Below are 18,016 nucleotides of genomic sequence, written 5' to 3'. Positions count from 1 at the left end.
GAGGGCCGGTGTCCTGCAGGTTTAGATGTGTCCTTGATCCAGCACAGCTGATTTAAATGGCTGAATGACCTCAACATGTCCTGAAGTTCTCCAGAGGCCTGGGAATAGCTAATCATGTGGTTCAGGTGTGATATCCAGGGTGAGACCTAAAACCTGCAGGACACCGGCCCTCGAGGCCTGGAGTTGGACACCCCTGATATATGGGAACAAAGTGCATGCCCACACCCTTTCTTTCTGATATAATTTCTTACGTAATGACTTTGATATTTTACAAACAAAGCACGGCTGTTTGACAAATCTGCCTGTTTACTGAGGCACAGCAATCGAGTCGAGCAAGTAAATAAAAGCTTCAGGAGACGCCACTGTGGTCAAATCGTTCCTGCTGTCGGCTCATATCCAGGTCACGTTATTTATTGATGCCTGCCGAATGAACACAGCGAGTACAGCAGGGTGTAGGCTGCATCCTGAATAAAGGCAGCATTGTGGTTAGCACTGTTGCCTGCGTTCACCTCCACCGTTTGCATGTTTGCGCAGGTTCAAACACGTGTGCTTAATAGGGATAGGCTCCACCCCCCGCTAAGGATCACCTGCAGAATCCCCTCACCGTGAACTCTGACACTGATGCTGGCCTGATGGGCCTGTGGAGCATGTGCAGAGATGTCTTTGTGTGAAAATGATGACGGTGTCACTGCTCTCGAGTACTTTTTACAATCTCAGGAAGCACAAACACAAGTAATAGATTACTTTGATACTGTATATGGCTTGTTTATTTCCCTCTGGTCTGATGCGTCTGTGTGCTCAGTGTGCTGGCTCTGACTGTGGGCTGACTGGCTGCTGAAACTGCCTGGCTGCACTTAGCGCTGATGACCAGGCTGACGATGTCATCATGGTTTTTGTGGGACGAGCTGACTTAGTTTTCTTATGATGGTGACTTTTACTTCACTCGTTTGCAGCAGTGGTTTGTAATGACACTTGTACCTGATGCCTCAGATGGATTTCAAGAGTTCAGTGGACAAGTTATTTGGTTAAATCTGCTTTAATTTCACATTAAAGAAACTTTAGACCTGCTAACATCTGAGCCTCGTTTTCACTCCCGTCGGGCCTTTTAGTCCATATGTGGCACAGATGCTCCTGTGCACTGTCCCAGCTGTGCACCCCGTCTCATCCTGCTGCTGAATGCTGCACAGTCCCCAGCACACCTTTGCACAGCCAGTGTCCTGTGCTGGTCTCTGTGGAGCTGGTGCTCACTGACTGTTTGTGTTGTTCTTTAAGCTGGTGGTGACAAAAATATGATTACGTGAACAAAGCAGCCGTGTTCTTGTGTCATTTATTAATATTGTGCACAATCGGATTTTTGGTTTGGGTGGTGCGTGAGTGCAAACCATCCTCCTTGCTAAATGATAACACAGGTATCAGAAACACTGAATACAGTGTAACAGGTTAAAAAACCTGGCTGAGACTTTCATTCAGGTGAAAATGTCAAGCTGCAGACACACTTGTGAGGGCTGACACCTCTGGGGTAACCCTACAAGCCCATACATTCCTTTTAAGTTAGAGGATGGACACCTGTAGAGCACAGCCTCAAAGGTCAGGATGAAAACAGGCCCTGGCCTCATTAAAACCACCCCCACCCTTCAGGACAGCTCAATTAAAATCCTAACCTCATGCTGCTCCATTGATCTGCCAAGGCAAGTCTGAGTGTGGGTTACAGGGAGAGCGAAGAGAACTCGGTGGGGAATCCACAGAGCTGCAAAAAATCAGGAGACCCTGAAGATCAGGTAGACTATGGCGTACTGAGAGGTGCTGTGAGGTTATTGTGCTTTAATGGGATTTAACAGGGTTTAAGAAGATTTCTCCCCTGATGGCGTCTTGGTGCTATTTTCCTGCAGGAGAATAAACATGTTCATATTCATGCATGGATCTGACCTCATTTGGCTGCTTAAAAAAAAGTGTGACATCCTGACAGAAAGCAGCGTTTCACAGGATTTGGGAGAGGGTGGTGTAAAGCAATGCATCCCCACCCCCACGGTGTCTGTGAGTGGGTGTGAGTGGAGACGTACAACGGCACTTTATAATGAGTGATGCTTCAGAGGTTTGATTGCATAAGGATTGATTGATTGCAGGTGTCTTCATCACTCTTATCCAATAAAAGCCGAGGATTAACGACCGAGTGATCGACCCTCGTTCTGTCTTCGGTTTCCTTTGATCGCACAATCTGAGCTTTTCAAAAGCTGAGAATATTTAATCTACAGGAGAGAAATCTAATGATCGCTGGAATGAGGAGTTTCTACAAGCTCAAATTTCTCCATGCCATCAGTCTCTGGATGCCACCAGCAGCTGTGATAGCAGCTAAAGAGCTGGAGTCCATCCATCCATCCAGCCATTCGCTTCTGCTTATCCTTTTCAGGGTCGCGAGGGGCGCTGGAGCCTATCCCAGCTAATGTGGAGCAAGAGGTGGAGGTGGGGCACGGCCGGGCAGCAAAGACAAGAACCGATTCATGGCCGTGTCACACCCACGGACGAGCTGTGGAGGATTTCGTGTCTTTTGGAGGGCCGCAGGGAAAAAACACCACACAGGGTCTTTGCACAGTCTGGAAATGCTGTGCTACGCCTGCACCACCTGGCTGTGATTACTGAGATTAAATAGATAAAGCTTCCAAATTACTTCTCCAATTAATGTCCAAATGCACTGCAGGAGGTCAAGTGAAGCGTTGAGGACCAGCGTTTGCAGCTCAGCGTGTTCATACAGACGAATGAGGCAACATCAGGATGAAGTGCTGCACTCAGGTGAAGCAGCAGCTGTGTGGAGGTATGTGCCAGGGTCCGAGTGGCTGACCACAGCTGGCCAAGCTGAGCTCTGGTCACAGAAAGAATTCGTGCTCCTCCTCAGCGGTGGTTCACCTTTTACTCAAGTATTTCACGTCCAGGCTCAAAGAACCATTTTCCCCTTATTTGCTGACGATAGTCTCTCCACTCGTCCGCACCAGCCGAGGACAGTGACGCGTCTGAGGAGGCGTGTTCACCTCGGCCTGACACTCAGCACGAGCCTTTCTACACCTGCTGTTAACATCGTGAAGTATTCGTCTTACACTTCAGTTCAAACTGAAGGATGAATGTTTGTGAACGTGTGGGCCGACCTCATAGCAAGGATGTCAAACGTACGGTCTGAGGGCCGCCGAATGTTCCACGCAGGCCGACTGCACGACCATGCGAGGCGTAAGCTTGCAGAGCAGCAGGGTTGGAATTCAGCCTTTTCCCAGGAAGCATTGCGTTGTAGTTTTCTTTGAGTTTTCTCAGCACAAATCATCTGCTTTTTAAACGAATGAGGTCAGGGTGTGCGTGTTTACAGTGAAGAAAGGCCGCGCTGCTTTAACTCTACGCAGACTCCAGCCTGGGCTGATTTCACCTGTAATAATTAGACGGCTCTATTGTAAATAATCACAAAATGCTCAACAAACATTTCTCATGATGTCCTCGATGCGTTTGCCTCATCTGAAGCAATGAATCACGCTTCGGTTTGTCACAGTGGATCACTGTTCCTGTGCTGAGAGTCGAAGGGCTCCTGAGAGCTGCTTTAAGTGGATTACTGACCTTTGATCGTGCTTCTCTTCTCCAAGAACTGGGAGATCCACGCAGCCTCTTCTTCACTAATAAGCTTTAGAGTGATTTTCACTTCTCCATTGATTTGGCGTTCGTTAAAAGGCCTTCGTTGTAACTGCACCTTCAGACATGTTACAGTAAACTCTGCACTCATGTTTTGGTGACACGTGACAGACCTTTGCTCGGCCTCAGCAGGGCTGCAGCGTAATACCAGTAGCTGTCCACACTGAGGTTCTTCTCCTCGTGATCCATCACCTGCGTCGGCCTTATCAACCTTCCAGTATGCAGAATATTAAGTACAGGTTTGAGTATCTGTTTGAAACATTATTGCTCCACAGGCTGTTAGCTGACGCCTGCCGTCGCTGCCTCCCAACCAGCCTGTGTGCGCGGCTCGATCACCTGCTCTTACATTCAGCCGCTCTGCCTTTGTTCACCTTTAGCTGTTCAGTGGTTCATGTACACTGTTTTACCGGCGCTAAATACTCACCATCTGTCTAACCTCTGATACTTGGACGTGTCTGTGCTGCAAAATGTGATCAGCTGCTTTGAAGACATCAGCTGTTTCCATCTGAAACATCATCTGTGAGCAGAAGAACTAAGTTCAGCTCCCCGTTCAACCTCAACCATGAAATGATTGCGGGGAAATTTGCCAGTTTTTAAAAGATTTCCAGTATTTATTGAACCTTCAGACAAAACAAAGTGTTCTGAAAAGCTCACGTGTTCAATATATTTAGTGTCACAGGGTTAAAAAGAAAAGATAAAGTTTGCCTCTGAGGATAGACGGTGGAAACCTCAGAGGGTGAAACAGGGAAAGGACCTGAATTCTTCCTGGAAAGTCAGAAAAAGTTGCGTCTCCAGGAATATTGTCTGTGTGTCGTTGTTTCTCTTCATGGTGCCGCTCCGGCATCACACTTTTTCCCTCCCACCTCTCAGCCCAGTGGGAGAAGTCCCACGAGTGTACATCTCTATACTGAGTCAACAGTTGAATAACGCTGGGACTTGTTTCTATGCCACCAAACAAAAGCCTCGTTTGTGTCTCCTGGCAAAATTCAACGTTAAAGCCTCTCAGGAAACAATTATTCATTAATGTGTGACTCAGGCTGTGTGTGCGCACATGAACCCAGAGATGTGTTTCAGCCTGTGAGGAAAGGTGCGATCGTTAATTTCCTTCACAATCAAGTCAAAGCATAAAGTCTGTGCTCGGGAGACGAATCATACCTGTAAAAATGAGGGATTAAATATCTGTTTCCTGCTGTTCTCGGACTCGGGCCGTTTCTGTCATCACACTGTTTTATATAAATCGCAGCCCTTCGGTCAGTCGTGCCATCGTCATCTCCATACGTGATTCCATCATCATGTTTCCGCTGCCACAGGTCGCCCGTCTGCCACAGAGCATGCACACTCACAGTCACACTCTCCAGGTAACCTGACACCACGTTTATGATGAAATGATGATGATGACTCGCAGCCACAGTTTTCACTTCCTGTGAAGTTTTTCTGAGCTCACGTCCTTGCTGCTCCTCTGTGGGCTGCTGTGTCCTCCCACTCTCCAGACTCCTGGCTGTAAGGGTAACAACTGATTCTGGATCAGCCACAGGTGTGGACTGTGTGTGGATGTCGGTCACCTGGGACATCTGTGGCTTAACGTGTTTTCTAATAAGTGGAAATGAGAAATAAACTCAATCAAATGATTTCAGATCTAATCTGGAAAGTTTGACTTTACGTGTGTAAAACATTTACCTGATTTCTTTGTTTCTTTTTTGACAAATACATTTTAATATTAGTCAAAATTAACTTGAGTAAATACAAAATACAGTTTTTAAATGATGATTTCAGTTATTTAGGATCAAAGTTATCTTTATGACCTCCTGAACGAGTCGTTGAGACGCTCTTGGAGTAATCTTGGTCGGCTGGCCACGCCCTGTTTTGTGCATGTGTGGATGACGGTGCTCGCTGTGATCGTGGCGTGACGTTTGGGTCCTGTCAGCCTGCTTCACTCAGTCACATAGTTCCTATTAATGGTTCAGCAGGTATAACAGTGTTAATCACAGTAAATTCATGATTTAACCATATTAAGTCAGGATAGTTAGTTATCATTTAGATCAAACTTTAATTCTCACTCACTTTCACATACGTCTCTCAGTCGTCCACAGCTCGTCTCCCATTGGTGCAGATCAGAACTAGCCGGCGCTCACTAACATACAGCGCTCTGCTTTTGTGTGTTGGGATGAATGTGCAACCGTGTGTTGGAAAGTGCACTTATCATCAGTGTGTGTCTTTTATTCAAACTGGGAAACACTTTAACTCTGTGTTTCAAAGGATTGTAAGAATAAAGTTACTGTTACCTAAAACAAACACTCAGCGGTCGTAATGCTTCTCTTTACCTTTTAATGAAAAGGGCCGTCATTCTCTGCGGTATGTGGCCCATGTGTAAGCATATTGTGTGGGCCATACCAGTTTTGCTATGTGGGGGTCATGGCAGTCATGCGCCTCCTCATGGACTGGCAGAACCTCCAGATGTCATCCTGTGGGACTAAGCTGTCACACTCTGTCACTCAAACGACTCTCCGTGGGGTTGAGATCAGGATTAGGCTCATTGGAGCATTCCAACGCCACCACCCGGTCAGGCTGACCCAGTCGTGGCGTTCTTACAGACATGATTTTCTCCAAACCTGTGGAGCGTTTACATAGTTGGGTGTGTTTGCCAGAGGAGCGGTCGTTTGTGATTAGTTGGATAGAGGCATCGTGACTTTTTCCCAGATTGTGTTTTGTTAATTCACAGGATGACATCCTAAAAGCAGTCCTACGTGCTCTTATATAACTAGAGAAGTGCTGCATTAATAAATCTGAGTTACATACAGACAAAAGAGAGTTGTGATCAAACCCTCGGACCATGAATGGACCTTGTAGAAACCACAGGGGCGTCTCTTTGTTAGGCTGGAGTCGTGCCGGAGAGGCTGATCTGCCATATGGCTGCACAGCAGACCCCGAGCACACCTTACCTCACTGCTGCAGACAACGATGACACATCCATCATCGTGCAACAGGCAGGACCACACGCACACACGCACACACAAGGACGTTGATAAAACATAAAAGTAGGACGAGGGAGTTTTTCTGTACGTCGGTTTCTGTCTGATCAGCGATGTCTCGTTCAGAGTTGTTTGTCCGTGTCTGTGGTTAGTGCTCGCAGCAGTGCTGCAGTTAATAGTAGTACGAGTGGTGTACATGACACTAGCAGCAGATTTATCCTACAAAGCTTGTTTGTATGGAGTTAGTGACACACCGTGAGACAATGGCCCCTCTGTAGTCTTCCTTAATTATTAAATATATTTGAAATCTGCGCGTGCTGAACATCCACCTCTTTTCTGCATTTGGGCTGTTTGTGCAGATTCAAACCTCACCGTCTGTTAAACACAAATCAGAGAGTCACGTATCAGTGAGCAAACAGCTGTGTCTAACTTTTCTAAATGATTACAGTGTTGTGCTCCGTATTTGTTTGATCCGTCCTTCTTATAAAGGATTGACTGTCCTTTTATGGGAACAGCAGCGTCTTCTCTGGGAAAGTTTTATTGGTTTCTCTCAGCATGAAACGAAAATCTGTTCAAGGCCTCATTCCCACTTCATAGCATTCATTTCCTTTCACATGTAGCTTCCATAGTTTGTCTGTGACTTTCCTAAAAGCAGCGATGTCATTTGAGCTGGAGCCAGAGTGCAGCGGCTGCCCACCTTTCCCTGAGGTAAGGTCAGAATGAAAGGTGTTTACTGTGACAACGATGTCTGTGTGTTATTAAAGGAAAATGACATATTGTTGGATTTCAGCATTTTTAAAACATCAGGTGATGTAGTTGTTAGTATATGTGTGGCATATAGAGCTGGCACTTCACCTCAGCCTGTTTGTGTCAGTGCAAAGATCAGATTTGTCTTACTTCTGTATTTACAACTGAAATAGAGAAAATAAAGCTGAGGTATTTTAGACCGCCCTCTCCTGCCCTCACAGCGACTGTTTCCCGGCTCTGTGGATCCAAATATACAAAGACCAGTTCAGGTTTTCTTTAAGCACTTAAACAAAATACTGAGGAACCAACTTTCTCTTTTTGACAAATCTACCAAAGATAACATAACTCAGTGTGTGCACTGTGCAATAGTCTTGAGCCCTTTTTCCTTATGTTGTTTTTCTTGTTTTAAGTTTCTTGGGCAGTAGTTCTCCAGCTTTCTGAAGTTTGATCCATGATGCGGTAACATGGCCAGACATACTAAATATTCACTCTGAAGCTCAACTGTACAAACCCTGTTCTGATGCACTGATTGACCATTTTGAATAAAGCAGGTGTTTTGCTTACATAAAGTATGAGCTGTTTCTGTTTCTTTGTGTTGTGTTAGTTTAGCAGCCGTGTTGGGGTCTTTAAAACAGCCGTGCTTCATCAGTCTGAGCAAACAAAGTAAAAATATCAGCGTCCTGCATGGCACTTTATGGGTGTTTGATTATTAAATATTAAGTAGATGGAGATTTGAAATAATAATCTTGCTATTTCTGGTTCAGGAAATAACCACCAGCGTCCTGTTTGTTTGTGGAATGAGACACAGAACGAGAGAGAATCTTGAAACTCATGTAAGTGGATAGCTAGCACAAGAAAATGCCACTGGGTCCTTGGACTCGCGGTGACTCTCATTATCTCTGCCACTAAAGGTTTGTGTTTGCTTGGGGGTAATGAATAACTGCTCGACTCCAGCTTGTTACAAGAAAGCAGCATCTGCACTCTGCGTGCCCTCTCTGAGAGAAGAATCAAACAGTTTTATCAGCATCACAATCAGCTGTAAAGAAAGCAAAATTTTAAAAAGTGAACGTGGCCTCTCCTCGTGTTCATCTCGTGGTCAGTAATGAATCCTGAGAAACAGCCACGATTTTACCAGCTCATTTATATGGAAATGAATAATCCCTGTAGGATCAGCCCCACCTCCCAGGCCCCCACTTCCTCCACTCTGACTCTGTTACCAGTGGTCATACAGATAGGGGTGACTTCTTAATTGGAAATTGATTAAAAACATCTTTTTGTGACTTCACTTTGCCTTTAGACTCTGCTCCTGTGCACTTTTATCAAATGTGCCCAGCAGGTATTAATTGAGCTAAAGTAACTCCACAGATGGGTGGGTGGCAGCGGTGACGGGGGCACCGAGGACTGTCGGTGGGTGCTGGACAGCAATTATCAAAATATGAACGTGCGTCCTGAGGTTCTGATTTTCAGGGTGTGTTTGCAGCGTCTGTTAAACAGGAAGCCGCGTACGACTCATGTTCCTACACCAAACGGGCTCGCTCCGTGAATGAGGTTCATAAATTTGCAGTGTATGAAATTTGCATGTAGCCTTCGCAGTGATGCGCTGCTGCCAGGACTCAGGTCTGCTGCATCTCTGATCACGCGCAGAATACAAATGCACTTCCTGGAACAAGGTGAGGAGCTAAGCCGGCAGGATTTTCAGTGTTTCGGCTGTAAGTGCTGCTAGTTTGTAAATCATGATCCCGAGCAGTGAGCCAGTCTTTAACAGCTCCTGAGACGTGACAGCAGGATTAACAGGACAAACGTGTCCGGTTCAGTCAACACTCAGAAAGGATTCTTCACCCTCAATAAACTAATGTGAGTGAAATGTAACAGAAATCATTAATTATTTGACCGGATTCAATCAAATGCAACATTTTACACTTATGTAACCATGTAATTAAATGATAAAGTCGCATTGAGGACAGATTTATTAGTGAATATGAAGCAGTCCTGCTGGAGTGTGGTTCATCCTGTTTGGCACTGAAATGTTTCTGAACGAACATTTGATGCTGAACTCGTGTCTCAATCCAGCTCCTCAAATTAAATATCGTTGTAATTTCCATTTAATTTAATGCAAATTTTTTACTACACCATAGCTGGAGGGTTTGTGCATTTTACACTAATTACTTTGTTTTTACATGTGTTATGAAAGACACCATCATTTTGCTTCCACACTATATGAGGCTTTTTGACCTTAGCACCACCCAGCAACATTAAAATGCTACATACAGGTTAAGACGTGAATAATTTAAAAGCCCAATCTTTGATCCAAATGTAAACCAAAGGTCATCCCTGCCTACCATCAAAAATTTAAAACAGAGAAGTGGAACATGCGCTCACTGCTGAAGTGACTCTGAGGCGATGAAGCTCCACAGCCCTCGGCAACAGCTCAGGTGTTTCCACATTACGATGCTCTTGTTTCTCCTCGTAGAAGTAAAGTTCCCGATCGCAGCAGGACAACAACGCCCCGTCTCTTAACCCGAAGCTGCTGGGACGGCTGCAGCGCTTCCAGTTAATCCTGTGCATATTTTATGATATTAATGCTACATCCCATCCATTCATTTATTTATTTCAACATTTACGGTGCTGATGGATCCTTGGATCGACTTTTAGTGACATTGCTGTTCAAAACGAGTGTGCACCGATCGTCTGTGAGAGGAAGCTGATGGAGCAGAGGGGAAGTACTCCTGTGATGCAGAGGTCAGACATTCTCACTTGCTGCTTTTCCTCAGACAGTCACGGCAGCGAAGCTTCTGCAGGATTTACACGAGTCTTTACACAGTAGCATCCTGCTCATCTCATTTCATGAAGACAGAGCTGTATGTGAGGCACTTTGTAACTGATAAATAATAATTCATCCAGCACGGTTTTTATACCACCATCATCATATCAGCAGTCTTCAGCAAATGTTCTCTAAATGCTAAATATTTTTTCCTCTGTTTCTAATCTTCAGTGAAGGATGATAATTATCTCTGGCCCTAAATTAGCCAGCAGCCTAATTACCATGTGCCATCCAAAACAAAGCTGCCCGTGGATGCACATTTGCAAACAGTGTTGTCTCTGAATCTGAGACAACATCACTTTCTGTATTTGTATGTATTGGCTGTCAGTCGAGGTGCAGTAAACAGGACACAGAAACTCTGCTGCCTCCATCTCTTTGTATTTGCCTCACACGCCACATTAAAGGGGAACGATGGCAGCGCTTTGAGGGCAGCTTACAGCAGCGTTACGTGGACAGACGGAGGACACGTCATGAAAAGAGCCCAAAGGCAGCGTCCTCGTGTATCGAGGAACACGTGAGTGACACGGACTGCTGTTTTTGAGCCCCCGCGACCAGCAAAGATGCCAAATATCTATGAACCATTTGATTTACACCAGCCTCTTTAAATGAGCTTGACCTTTGACCTTTTGATATTAATGAGTTAGTTATTCGAGTATTTGGGGTGTTTGAGCCTGAGTTACAGTCAGCAGTGGTTTTAATGAGCTACACAGAGCTTTGCTGCTCTGGTATAAAATGACCCTCAGCTCACAGTGTTTGACCTCAGGAAGCAGTTTTCTCGTGACGTTTAGAACCTCGCTCCCAGGCCGGACTGACTTTTACACCATGTTCACTTTGTAAGCGATGAGGACTATTAGACGAAGAAAAATGACAGGAGATGCTTTAAAAAGGTATTTTGTGATCGACAGGTCGCTGCCGTACGGGGGCGCTGTTCCTTGGTTTCAGGTCCACTGGTTTCAAACAGCAAACTGGCAACAGTCAAAGCTCCTAACCAGTGAGTGACCATCTTCTGTATACAGTCTGTGGTTCCAGGAAGACTTTTTTGATAATAAGCTGGGAAAATGCAAACATGAGTCAGGCTAGCATGGTGATGGAGCAGGCCTGTTAGCGTGCATTTGGAAGATCGACTAGAACTTCTGAGGAGGCATTCCAGTTTACCCAGTATGTCATTGTTCTGGAACCACACTGCAGTCATTGCAGTTTTGTGCTCCACGCTGACAGGATGTGTTTGTTATCACACTTATTCTTTGGCTTTTTCACAGATCTGTTCGGCGGACGCTGAAATGACCCCAGCTCAGTGCTGAGTAAAGGTGCTTAAGAGCTGAATAATTGGGTTTGAAAATGAGCCTCCGTGGAGCTCGTGTGCACTTCACGTGTGAAAGCAATTCAATTCGATTCCAATTATGCCACATCTTTGCCATTTAGCTTCTACGGCCTCTCACGCGCCAACCTGTGTCACAACATAACAGTTTATATATTTTCAACGTAAACGAATAAAAGATTCACGTACAGAGGAATCTCGAGGCCATTACAGCTCGTGGGCTCACAAAGCGCTGCTTTTTGGAGAGCAGAACAGAGGCGAGCGTGTGCGCGTGCTGACTCAATAACATCAAGTGTCGCCCGGGGCAGCGGCTGCTGAGGGAAGTGCTTACGCAACCACAGCGTTCAACACGGACGGTAGGTAAGTAAGAAGGAAGATTTGTTGTCATTGTTAATAGTTAACATGCCCCTCCCCCCACTGTACTACATCGTGCTTAATATTGTATGTGTCATGGCCTGGGTCTAGGGACCCAGGGCTCAGGCATTTTCAGTGTATGTTTATGTTTATGTTTTCCGTGTGTTGTATTGGTTTGCTCTCCATCTCTCCATGTGTCTCTGTGTGAGCTTCCGGAGGTGTGGGTTCGCTGAGGAGACTGCGAACCCGGAAGTGGTCTACTCGAGAGACGGCCGCACCTGCCGCTCGTCGTCCTCTGCCAGCTGCAGCAGATTACGCTCGTCTAGGAACGGCATAAAGGACTGCAGCTGAGCTGAGGCCGACGCTGGATCCTTGAGTCAGAACTCGTCAGTACTGCCGTGAGCTTTTACGTAACCTCCGCGGAAACAGATCCCCTGCTAACCCTCTGCCTTTTGTGTTACCAGGAATCGGGAGCGGAGTACGCCTCTAAAGTCACGGTGTGGGAATTGGAGTTTTTTGGAGTCGCCACCTTTCACTTCTCACGGACATCTGCACTGTGTGGGATTCAGGGAGAATCACCACGGGACCACAGTGCTGGGATTTTGTATATAGTTGTGTGTTTTTCACCTCCTGTAAATAAATCCACTGTCCTTCACTTAGTCTCGCGTTTGGGCCCTGCTTTCACTGTCACTCCACGGTCTGCCATCGCAGCCCGTGACAGTATGAAATGATGAGAAGTTGCTTTCCTTTGATTCTTTGATGTTTTGGTAGCTAAATATCTGGCAGATGTCCCTGTTAGCAGCTGGGTGAGGCAGTCAGTGACATCAGAGCTCTGACCTGTTGGACTAATTAAAGTAAGAATTTGGAAAGAAACCTGACATGATGAGGGAGCATCTCCTGGACCAGTGTGAACTCTCAGTGATGCTCTGGTTACTGAAACATGCAAAATCACATTCACACCATTAAAAACCAAGAACAAACTGGAACCAGAGATATTAAAGGACTTTTTACTGCACTTCTCCATCAGCATCATCACATCGTCAGTCGGTGCTTCATGTTTCAGTAACATTTATGGAACTGAAATCATGGAATAATTTGCAGATTAGAGAGGAGCCTTCCACTTTTAAATCACGTCATAAAACCCACTTCATTCTTTGGCTTTTAACCACAGGGACACTTAGTTTCTCTTGTAATTAAATTAGTGATTTAATTAATTATTTTACTTTTTCTTTTATTTGGATTTTATTTACATATTATGTAATTTTATTATATAGTTCCAATGTACAGCACTTTGTGTCAGCTGTGGATGTTTTATAAATAAAGGTGATGATGATTTTCATAAAACTAAATATTTTAACACATGTATGCGCATATGTAATGTAGTGTACACATTAATGTGGTGGAAACAAACCGGTCGGTGGTTTAATAACATCAAGCACGTTACAGGAGACAAAACCCATTTCTATAAAGGACATAAACCAGCATGAACACACAGGGAAAGATGAAAATAAATAATAATAAATGTTCCACCTCAGCTCTCCAACATTTTTAAGCAGCAGCTTTAAAAGCCTCACTGACATCCAGCAGCTGTGACCTGAATGTTGAGGTAATTTACACCTTAAAGGTTAAAATAAATCTTGATTTTTAAACATTAATAGTTCAAACCTGCTCCTGTTGAGACACCGGAGTGACTGACGGTTTAACCGGATCTGAGGCTGCCCTGCTGGGATTCGTGAACTGCTCCTTTATCGTTCTGCTCCTCGCCGCTTCAGAGCCGGGCAACCAATCACTGACGAGAAGGCGGGGAGAGAGAGGGGAGAGAGAGCGGTGGGTGGGTGGGGGCGGGGCTGCTGGTGGTGGTGGTGTTTCAGCACCGCGGACAGCTCCTGCCTCTGGTCTCTGGGCTGCAGGGAGAAACAGCTGGACGAGACTACACACCGCTTCACTTCGATCCACAGACCGCGCCGAGCCCGCCCCACGCGATCCACGCGAGAACAGGCTGTCCGTGTTTCTCCTCCTTCTCCTCCGTGCTGACTGCTGTGTTCTGTGGCCTCGCAGAGGACTCCAGCCTCGGTTAACTGCAGCGCCTCTGCGCCTTCCGTCCGCTGGCTCCTCTTCCTGTTGTTGGCGGCCACGGTGTTGTGGGGTTTTCGGGGAGGGCGGGGCGGAGGAGCAAAGTTCACTTCTTCTTTGCTCTGATTATTTTTGGTGTCGTGCACCTGCGTGTGACATGTGCGTGTGCACGCCGCCGCTCGCTGCCCGGGTTTGTCTGCAGGCTCGGGAGCGCATGTTCCTCCGGGATGCAGAAGTTGTGTAGTTCCTTTCGCGCTCTGCTGTGAGACAGGTGAGCTGCATCTGCAACGTTGGCTGGGATCCTCGCAGCAGAGTGCCACGGACTCGCTCGTTTCACGTGGACAAACGTCAGAGAGCACGATGAGGAGCCTCTGTGACTTTTTAAATTGCACCTAAGAGAGAGAGAGAGGCGGGGGTGGGGTGGGGGTCCCTGTTAGTGCCCCGGCACTGCTGCAGGAACACAGCTTTGTTTCTTTAGCTGCTTAAACCGCTGGGATCGCGCGTGACAGTGGACACTGTGCCGCTCACCTCTTTACCCCTAACCTGAAAACAGAGCCCGACACGCGGGGAACGAAATGAAGAAGTTCCGGAAGGTGCTGGACGGCCTGACCACCTCCTCCCCGGGAGCCACTGTGGGCTCTCCGTCGTGCGGCAGCGCGGCCGGGACTCCCACGGCGGCTCCAACTCCGAAGGAGATCGACGTCCAGGAGACGCTGGTGTCGGAAAACTTCCAGCTGTGTAAGGTGGGTTGATGGAGGCGCTTATTTAGGCTACACCCGAGTGAACACGTGACCTGCGAGGTGCTACAGGCGGGCAGGTGCAGGCGGCTCTGGGCTTTGGGGTGCGGGTGAAAGTTGAATCTGCTGCTGGCTGTCAGAGGTTCAGCACCGCGGACAGCTCCTGCTCTCAGCGGCCTCCGAGTCTATCCGAGAACCGTTCGTGTGTTTGTGTGTGCGCGTGCTTGTTCTCGTGTGTGCAGCACTGTGTCGGGCCGCAGTAAGTTGTGCACATGTGCACCAGGGAGCTGAGAGAAAGTGGGTGAGCAGCGGCGTCCACGCTGCGTGGAGTGGGAGCGATGACATAACCGGTGAGCCTCGCTCTCATAAAGGAGTTCGAGCCAGAGGAAGGAGGCTGCAGTGCTGCTCAGTGAGGAGGGGGAGAATGAGGGAGGGGTGCTGAATGGGGGTATTTATAGCTTCCTCTGCCGCCCGTCGCAGCTCTGGTCCTGGATCCATTCTGCTGATGCAGTGAGGACTCTCGGGTTTACAGGGACGGCTCTGAATGGCTGTGAATAATTCATTGAGAATCTGAGAGAAAAGGCTTGTTTAGAGGAGTGTGTTATTATTAGGCAGAGTAACACTGCTGTGTGTGTGTGTGTGTGTGTGTGTGTGTGTGTGTGTGTGTGTGTGTGTGTGTTGGGCAGGTGGGGGGGGGGGCTTGATTCAGGTTGGAAGGATGCGGCAGAGCAGCCTATAGCAGGCAGCAGAAAATGCTGGAAAAGAGCAGCAGGATGGCCGGCCCGTGCAGGAAGCTGCTCCTCCCCTGTGAGCGGCTGTGATGCTTCTATTGACTGAACTTCTCAGGAGGAAGCACTGAATGTACAAACATGCCTTCAAGCACACGTTTGTCCTGAGTTTGTGTCAGAGGAGGTTGCATGTCATGGTTAGTGTGTCAGGTAGTTGTCGTGCTGCAGACAGGGCTCGGGTGTGATTAATTACAACATGCACCGATGACAGAGCTTTATGTTGTATGAAGGCTGGACTTTGATGGGTGGAAGAATGAGTTTTCAAAGCCTGTCATCCTGCGCCAGATGTGCACATTAGGAGTGGGAGAACCATGAATGACTGTTAGCAAACCTGTGTACGCTGAACACAGCAGAAGCTGCTTGTTCGCTTTAGCTTCAGCATCAAATTCACAGATTCTGAGGGATAAACAAGGAAAACGAACACGTTTCATCTGTCGTATTATCATTTCCTGAATTCAATGACTCGTCCTCATCAGGGCAAACAAATCGTCTTCTCCTGGCAGGAACCAAATTTGTTTTTGATTAGTTAATGAACGTCACTGGGGGTCGACCACAAGCTGAGAGCTAATGGTGGTCCTGATGAGGTTACACCCACCAATGTTTCAGAGACGCTGCTGCTGTGAGACTCAGATCACTTCACTGCAAATGCAGTAATTTCACTCAGCAATAAAACTGGTAACACACACATGTTCATTATCACTTATTGAACTGTAGACATCAGAGAGACAGCTGACAGGAAAAGCCTGGTACTGGGTCCATGTCTGTGGGTCTGCTGGAGTGATGGAACTCCATTCTTCCAGTAAATATTCCCTCTTCTGGTGATTTTATATTCATCCTGCTGATCTTCCAGAAGTTTCGGTTTGGCTAAAAAACCTGCAAATCCCAGAGAAGAGCATTCATATCATTTCATGCTTATGGGGCTTCCTACCAGGACAGAGATGTTCCATGAAAGGGTCACGGTGAAGACTCACAACACCTCACAGCCACAGTAGCAAGGTGCCGTCCAAACCATAGCAGGGCCACCTGTAGTGTGGAGCAAGGTTTGTGTTTTCCTTTTATTCGTCACCCGTCAATCTATGACAGTTACCTATATTTTCATTCATTACTCTAAATGCTGTAGATAGGATCAACATTCTCTGACGTAATTCTGTGGGCTGCGTGTGGGAGTGTTTGGCTAACTTCTCAAAGTTAGTCATGACTTCTGTCCTCGCTCTGCAGTGTGGGAAGAAGCAACAGTGCAGATTTTATTAGACAGCGTTTTGGTGTGTTTGTAGTTTGTACAGGAATGCACTCCAGACCAATTAGAGCGCTGCTGAAACAAGTCTTCAGTGAAATCTTACTCAGACTGAAGGAGAAAACGAGGAAAACGCGAGGCGCAGGTGGCTCTGAGGCTCGTCGAGTCCACAGATTGATTTTGGTTAAGAGCAAAATGAGTTCATTTTGTGTTCGAGGAGGAACGAGGAGACAGAGAGCGCGAGAGGGCAAGGCTCTGGGCAGATTCACAGGCTGAGCAACACCATAATAATGCATTCAGATATACATCATATCATTTAAAAACGTTTCCCACCTCACAACTGAAATCTCTTTACATTTCATTTGTATTGAGAATGCCGGGGTCGTGCTTAACGCAGTTTTTTTTCTCAGAGCACGCTGACAGAAGTCTGCTTGGACTCGACCAACATGGTCTACAAACTGGCTGTGAGATTTGTCAGAGCACAGAGAGCTCCGTTATTATGATAGGTACATAACGGCTTTCTTTCAAACTCATAATTAGAAGTTGCTGCACACAGCAAGAAGAAACCGAAACAACAGAATAGAAATATCAGCAACCCAAACACGGACCGGACAAAAGGTTAAAATGGTCTTTTACTACTTAACTAAATGCACAGGAGCAACACACGGCCTAAAAGAAGCTTTAAAAGTGGTTCATAAAGAGCAGGAAGTCAATGACAGGCTGACAGTGAGAGGTCATGAAGGAACGAGCCAATCGTCTGACAGCTGGGCTGCAAATAAGCAAATGATCGCTCGGAGCGAGGCTTTACCTACGTGTAAAAACCCTCGTCTGGAGTTCGGAGGACCGAGATGCTGCTGGTTAAAAACAGCGCTCAGCTCCAGCAGCTGATCCCCGCACTGCCTCGTGTGCACGTCACCAGCTGCTGGTGGGGAAATGAAGCAGTTTGCTGGACATGTTCCACAACAGAGCAGCATCGTTTCAGCACCGTGCACACTGTATGGAATCACTGTGGCACGCCAGGTGCATCCCTTCATGCCTCATCTCACCTGTGTAATCCAGCACTCATCATCTCAGTCTGTTTCCAGGAATGTGGCCGTAATTTCACTCGTCCTGAAAAGTCTCAGGAGGTTAAAGAGGTGCAGCACATTGGAAAGAGATGGAGCGTAAAGCTTGTACTGTAATTGCCCTTTTGAAGACTCTCGAGGAAGCCAGGCCCTGAAAGGACAATTCAGCTTTGTCTACAGGTAAAATTAGCTGTAAAGAGAGGAAGCAAAACAACATAATTGGAGCTGATAATTTTATTATGTTTGTG

At 46.7% G+C, this 18,016-nt stretch overlaps 1 protein-coding gene and 1 long non-coding RNA gene across 16 annotated transcripts in view; one reads left to right on the top strand and one right to left on the bottom strand.

Moving 5' to 3' along the window:
- Positions 1–4,004: 4,004 nt before the first annotated feature.
- LOC147312116 (uncharacterized) lies at positions 4,005–6,520 on the bottom strand. Its single transcript, XR_015125432.1, has 3 exons — positions 5,466–6,520; positions 4,819–5,253; positions 4,005–4,738 (listed from the first exon to the last, which is right to left on the bottom strand). It is a non-coding gene; the product is annotated as an uncharacterized LOC147312116 (long non-coding RNA).
- A 7,217-nt stretch (positions 6,521–13,737) lies between these two features.
- The window catches only part of stxbp5l (syntaxin binding protein 5L), a 133,146-nt gene continuing 128,867 nt past the window's right edge, over positions 13,738–18,016 (top strand). For all 15 annotated transcript variants that reach the window (XM_086266178.1, XM_086266182.1, XM_086266179.1 and 12 more), the window contains exon 1: positions 13,738–14,688. In XM_086266178.1, the coding sequence (XP_086122304.1) occupies positions 14,521–14,688 (168 nt within the window). In that variant the 5' untranslated portion in view covers positions 13,738–14,520. The remainder of the gene's footprint in view (positions 14,689–18,016) is intronic.

This window comes from Aulonocara sp. 'chitande type north' Nkhata Bay, linkage group LG16, assembly GCF_057382095.1.
Source record: "Aulonocara sp. 'chitande type north' Nkhata Bay isolate Kocher_YH1m ecotype deep benthic linkage group LG16, A_spYH_male_GT1.1, whole genome shotgun sequence".
Taxonomy (NCBI): domain Eukaryota; kingdom Metazoa; phylum Chordata; class Actinopteri; order Cichliformes; family Cichlidae; genus Aulonocara; species Aulonocara sp. 'chitande type north' Nkhata Bay.
Note: the sequence above shows the minus strand (reverse complement) of the source record. Positions and strands in the feature narration are given on the sequence as shown.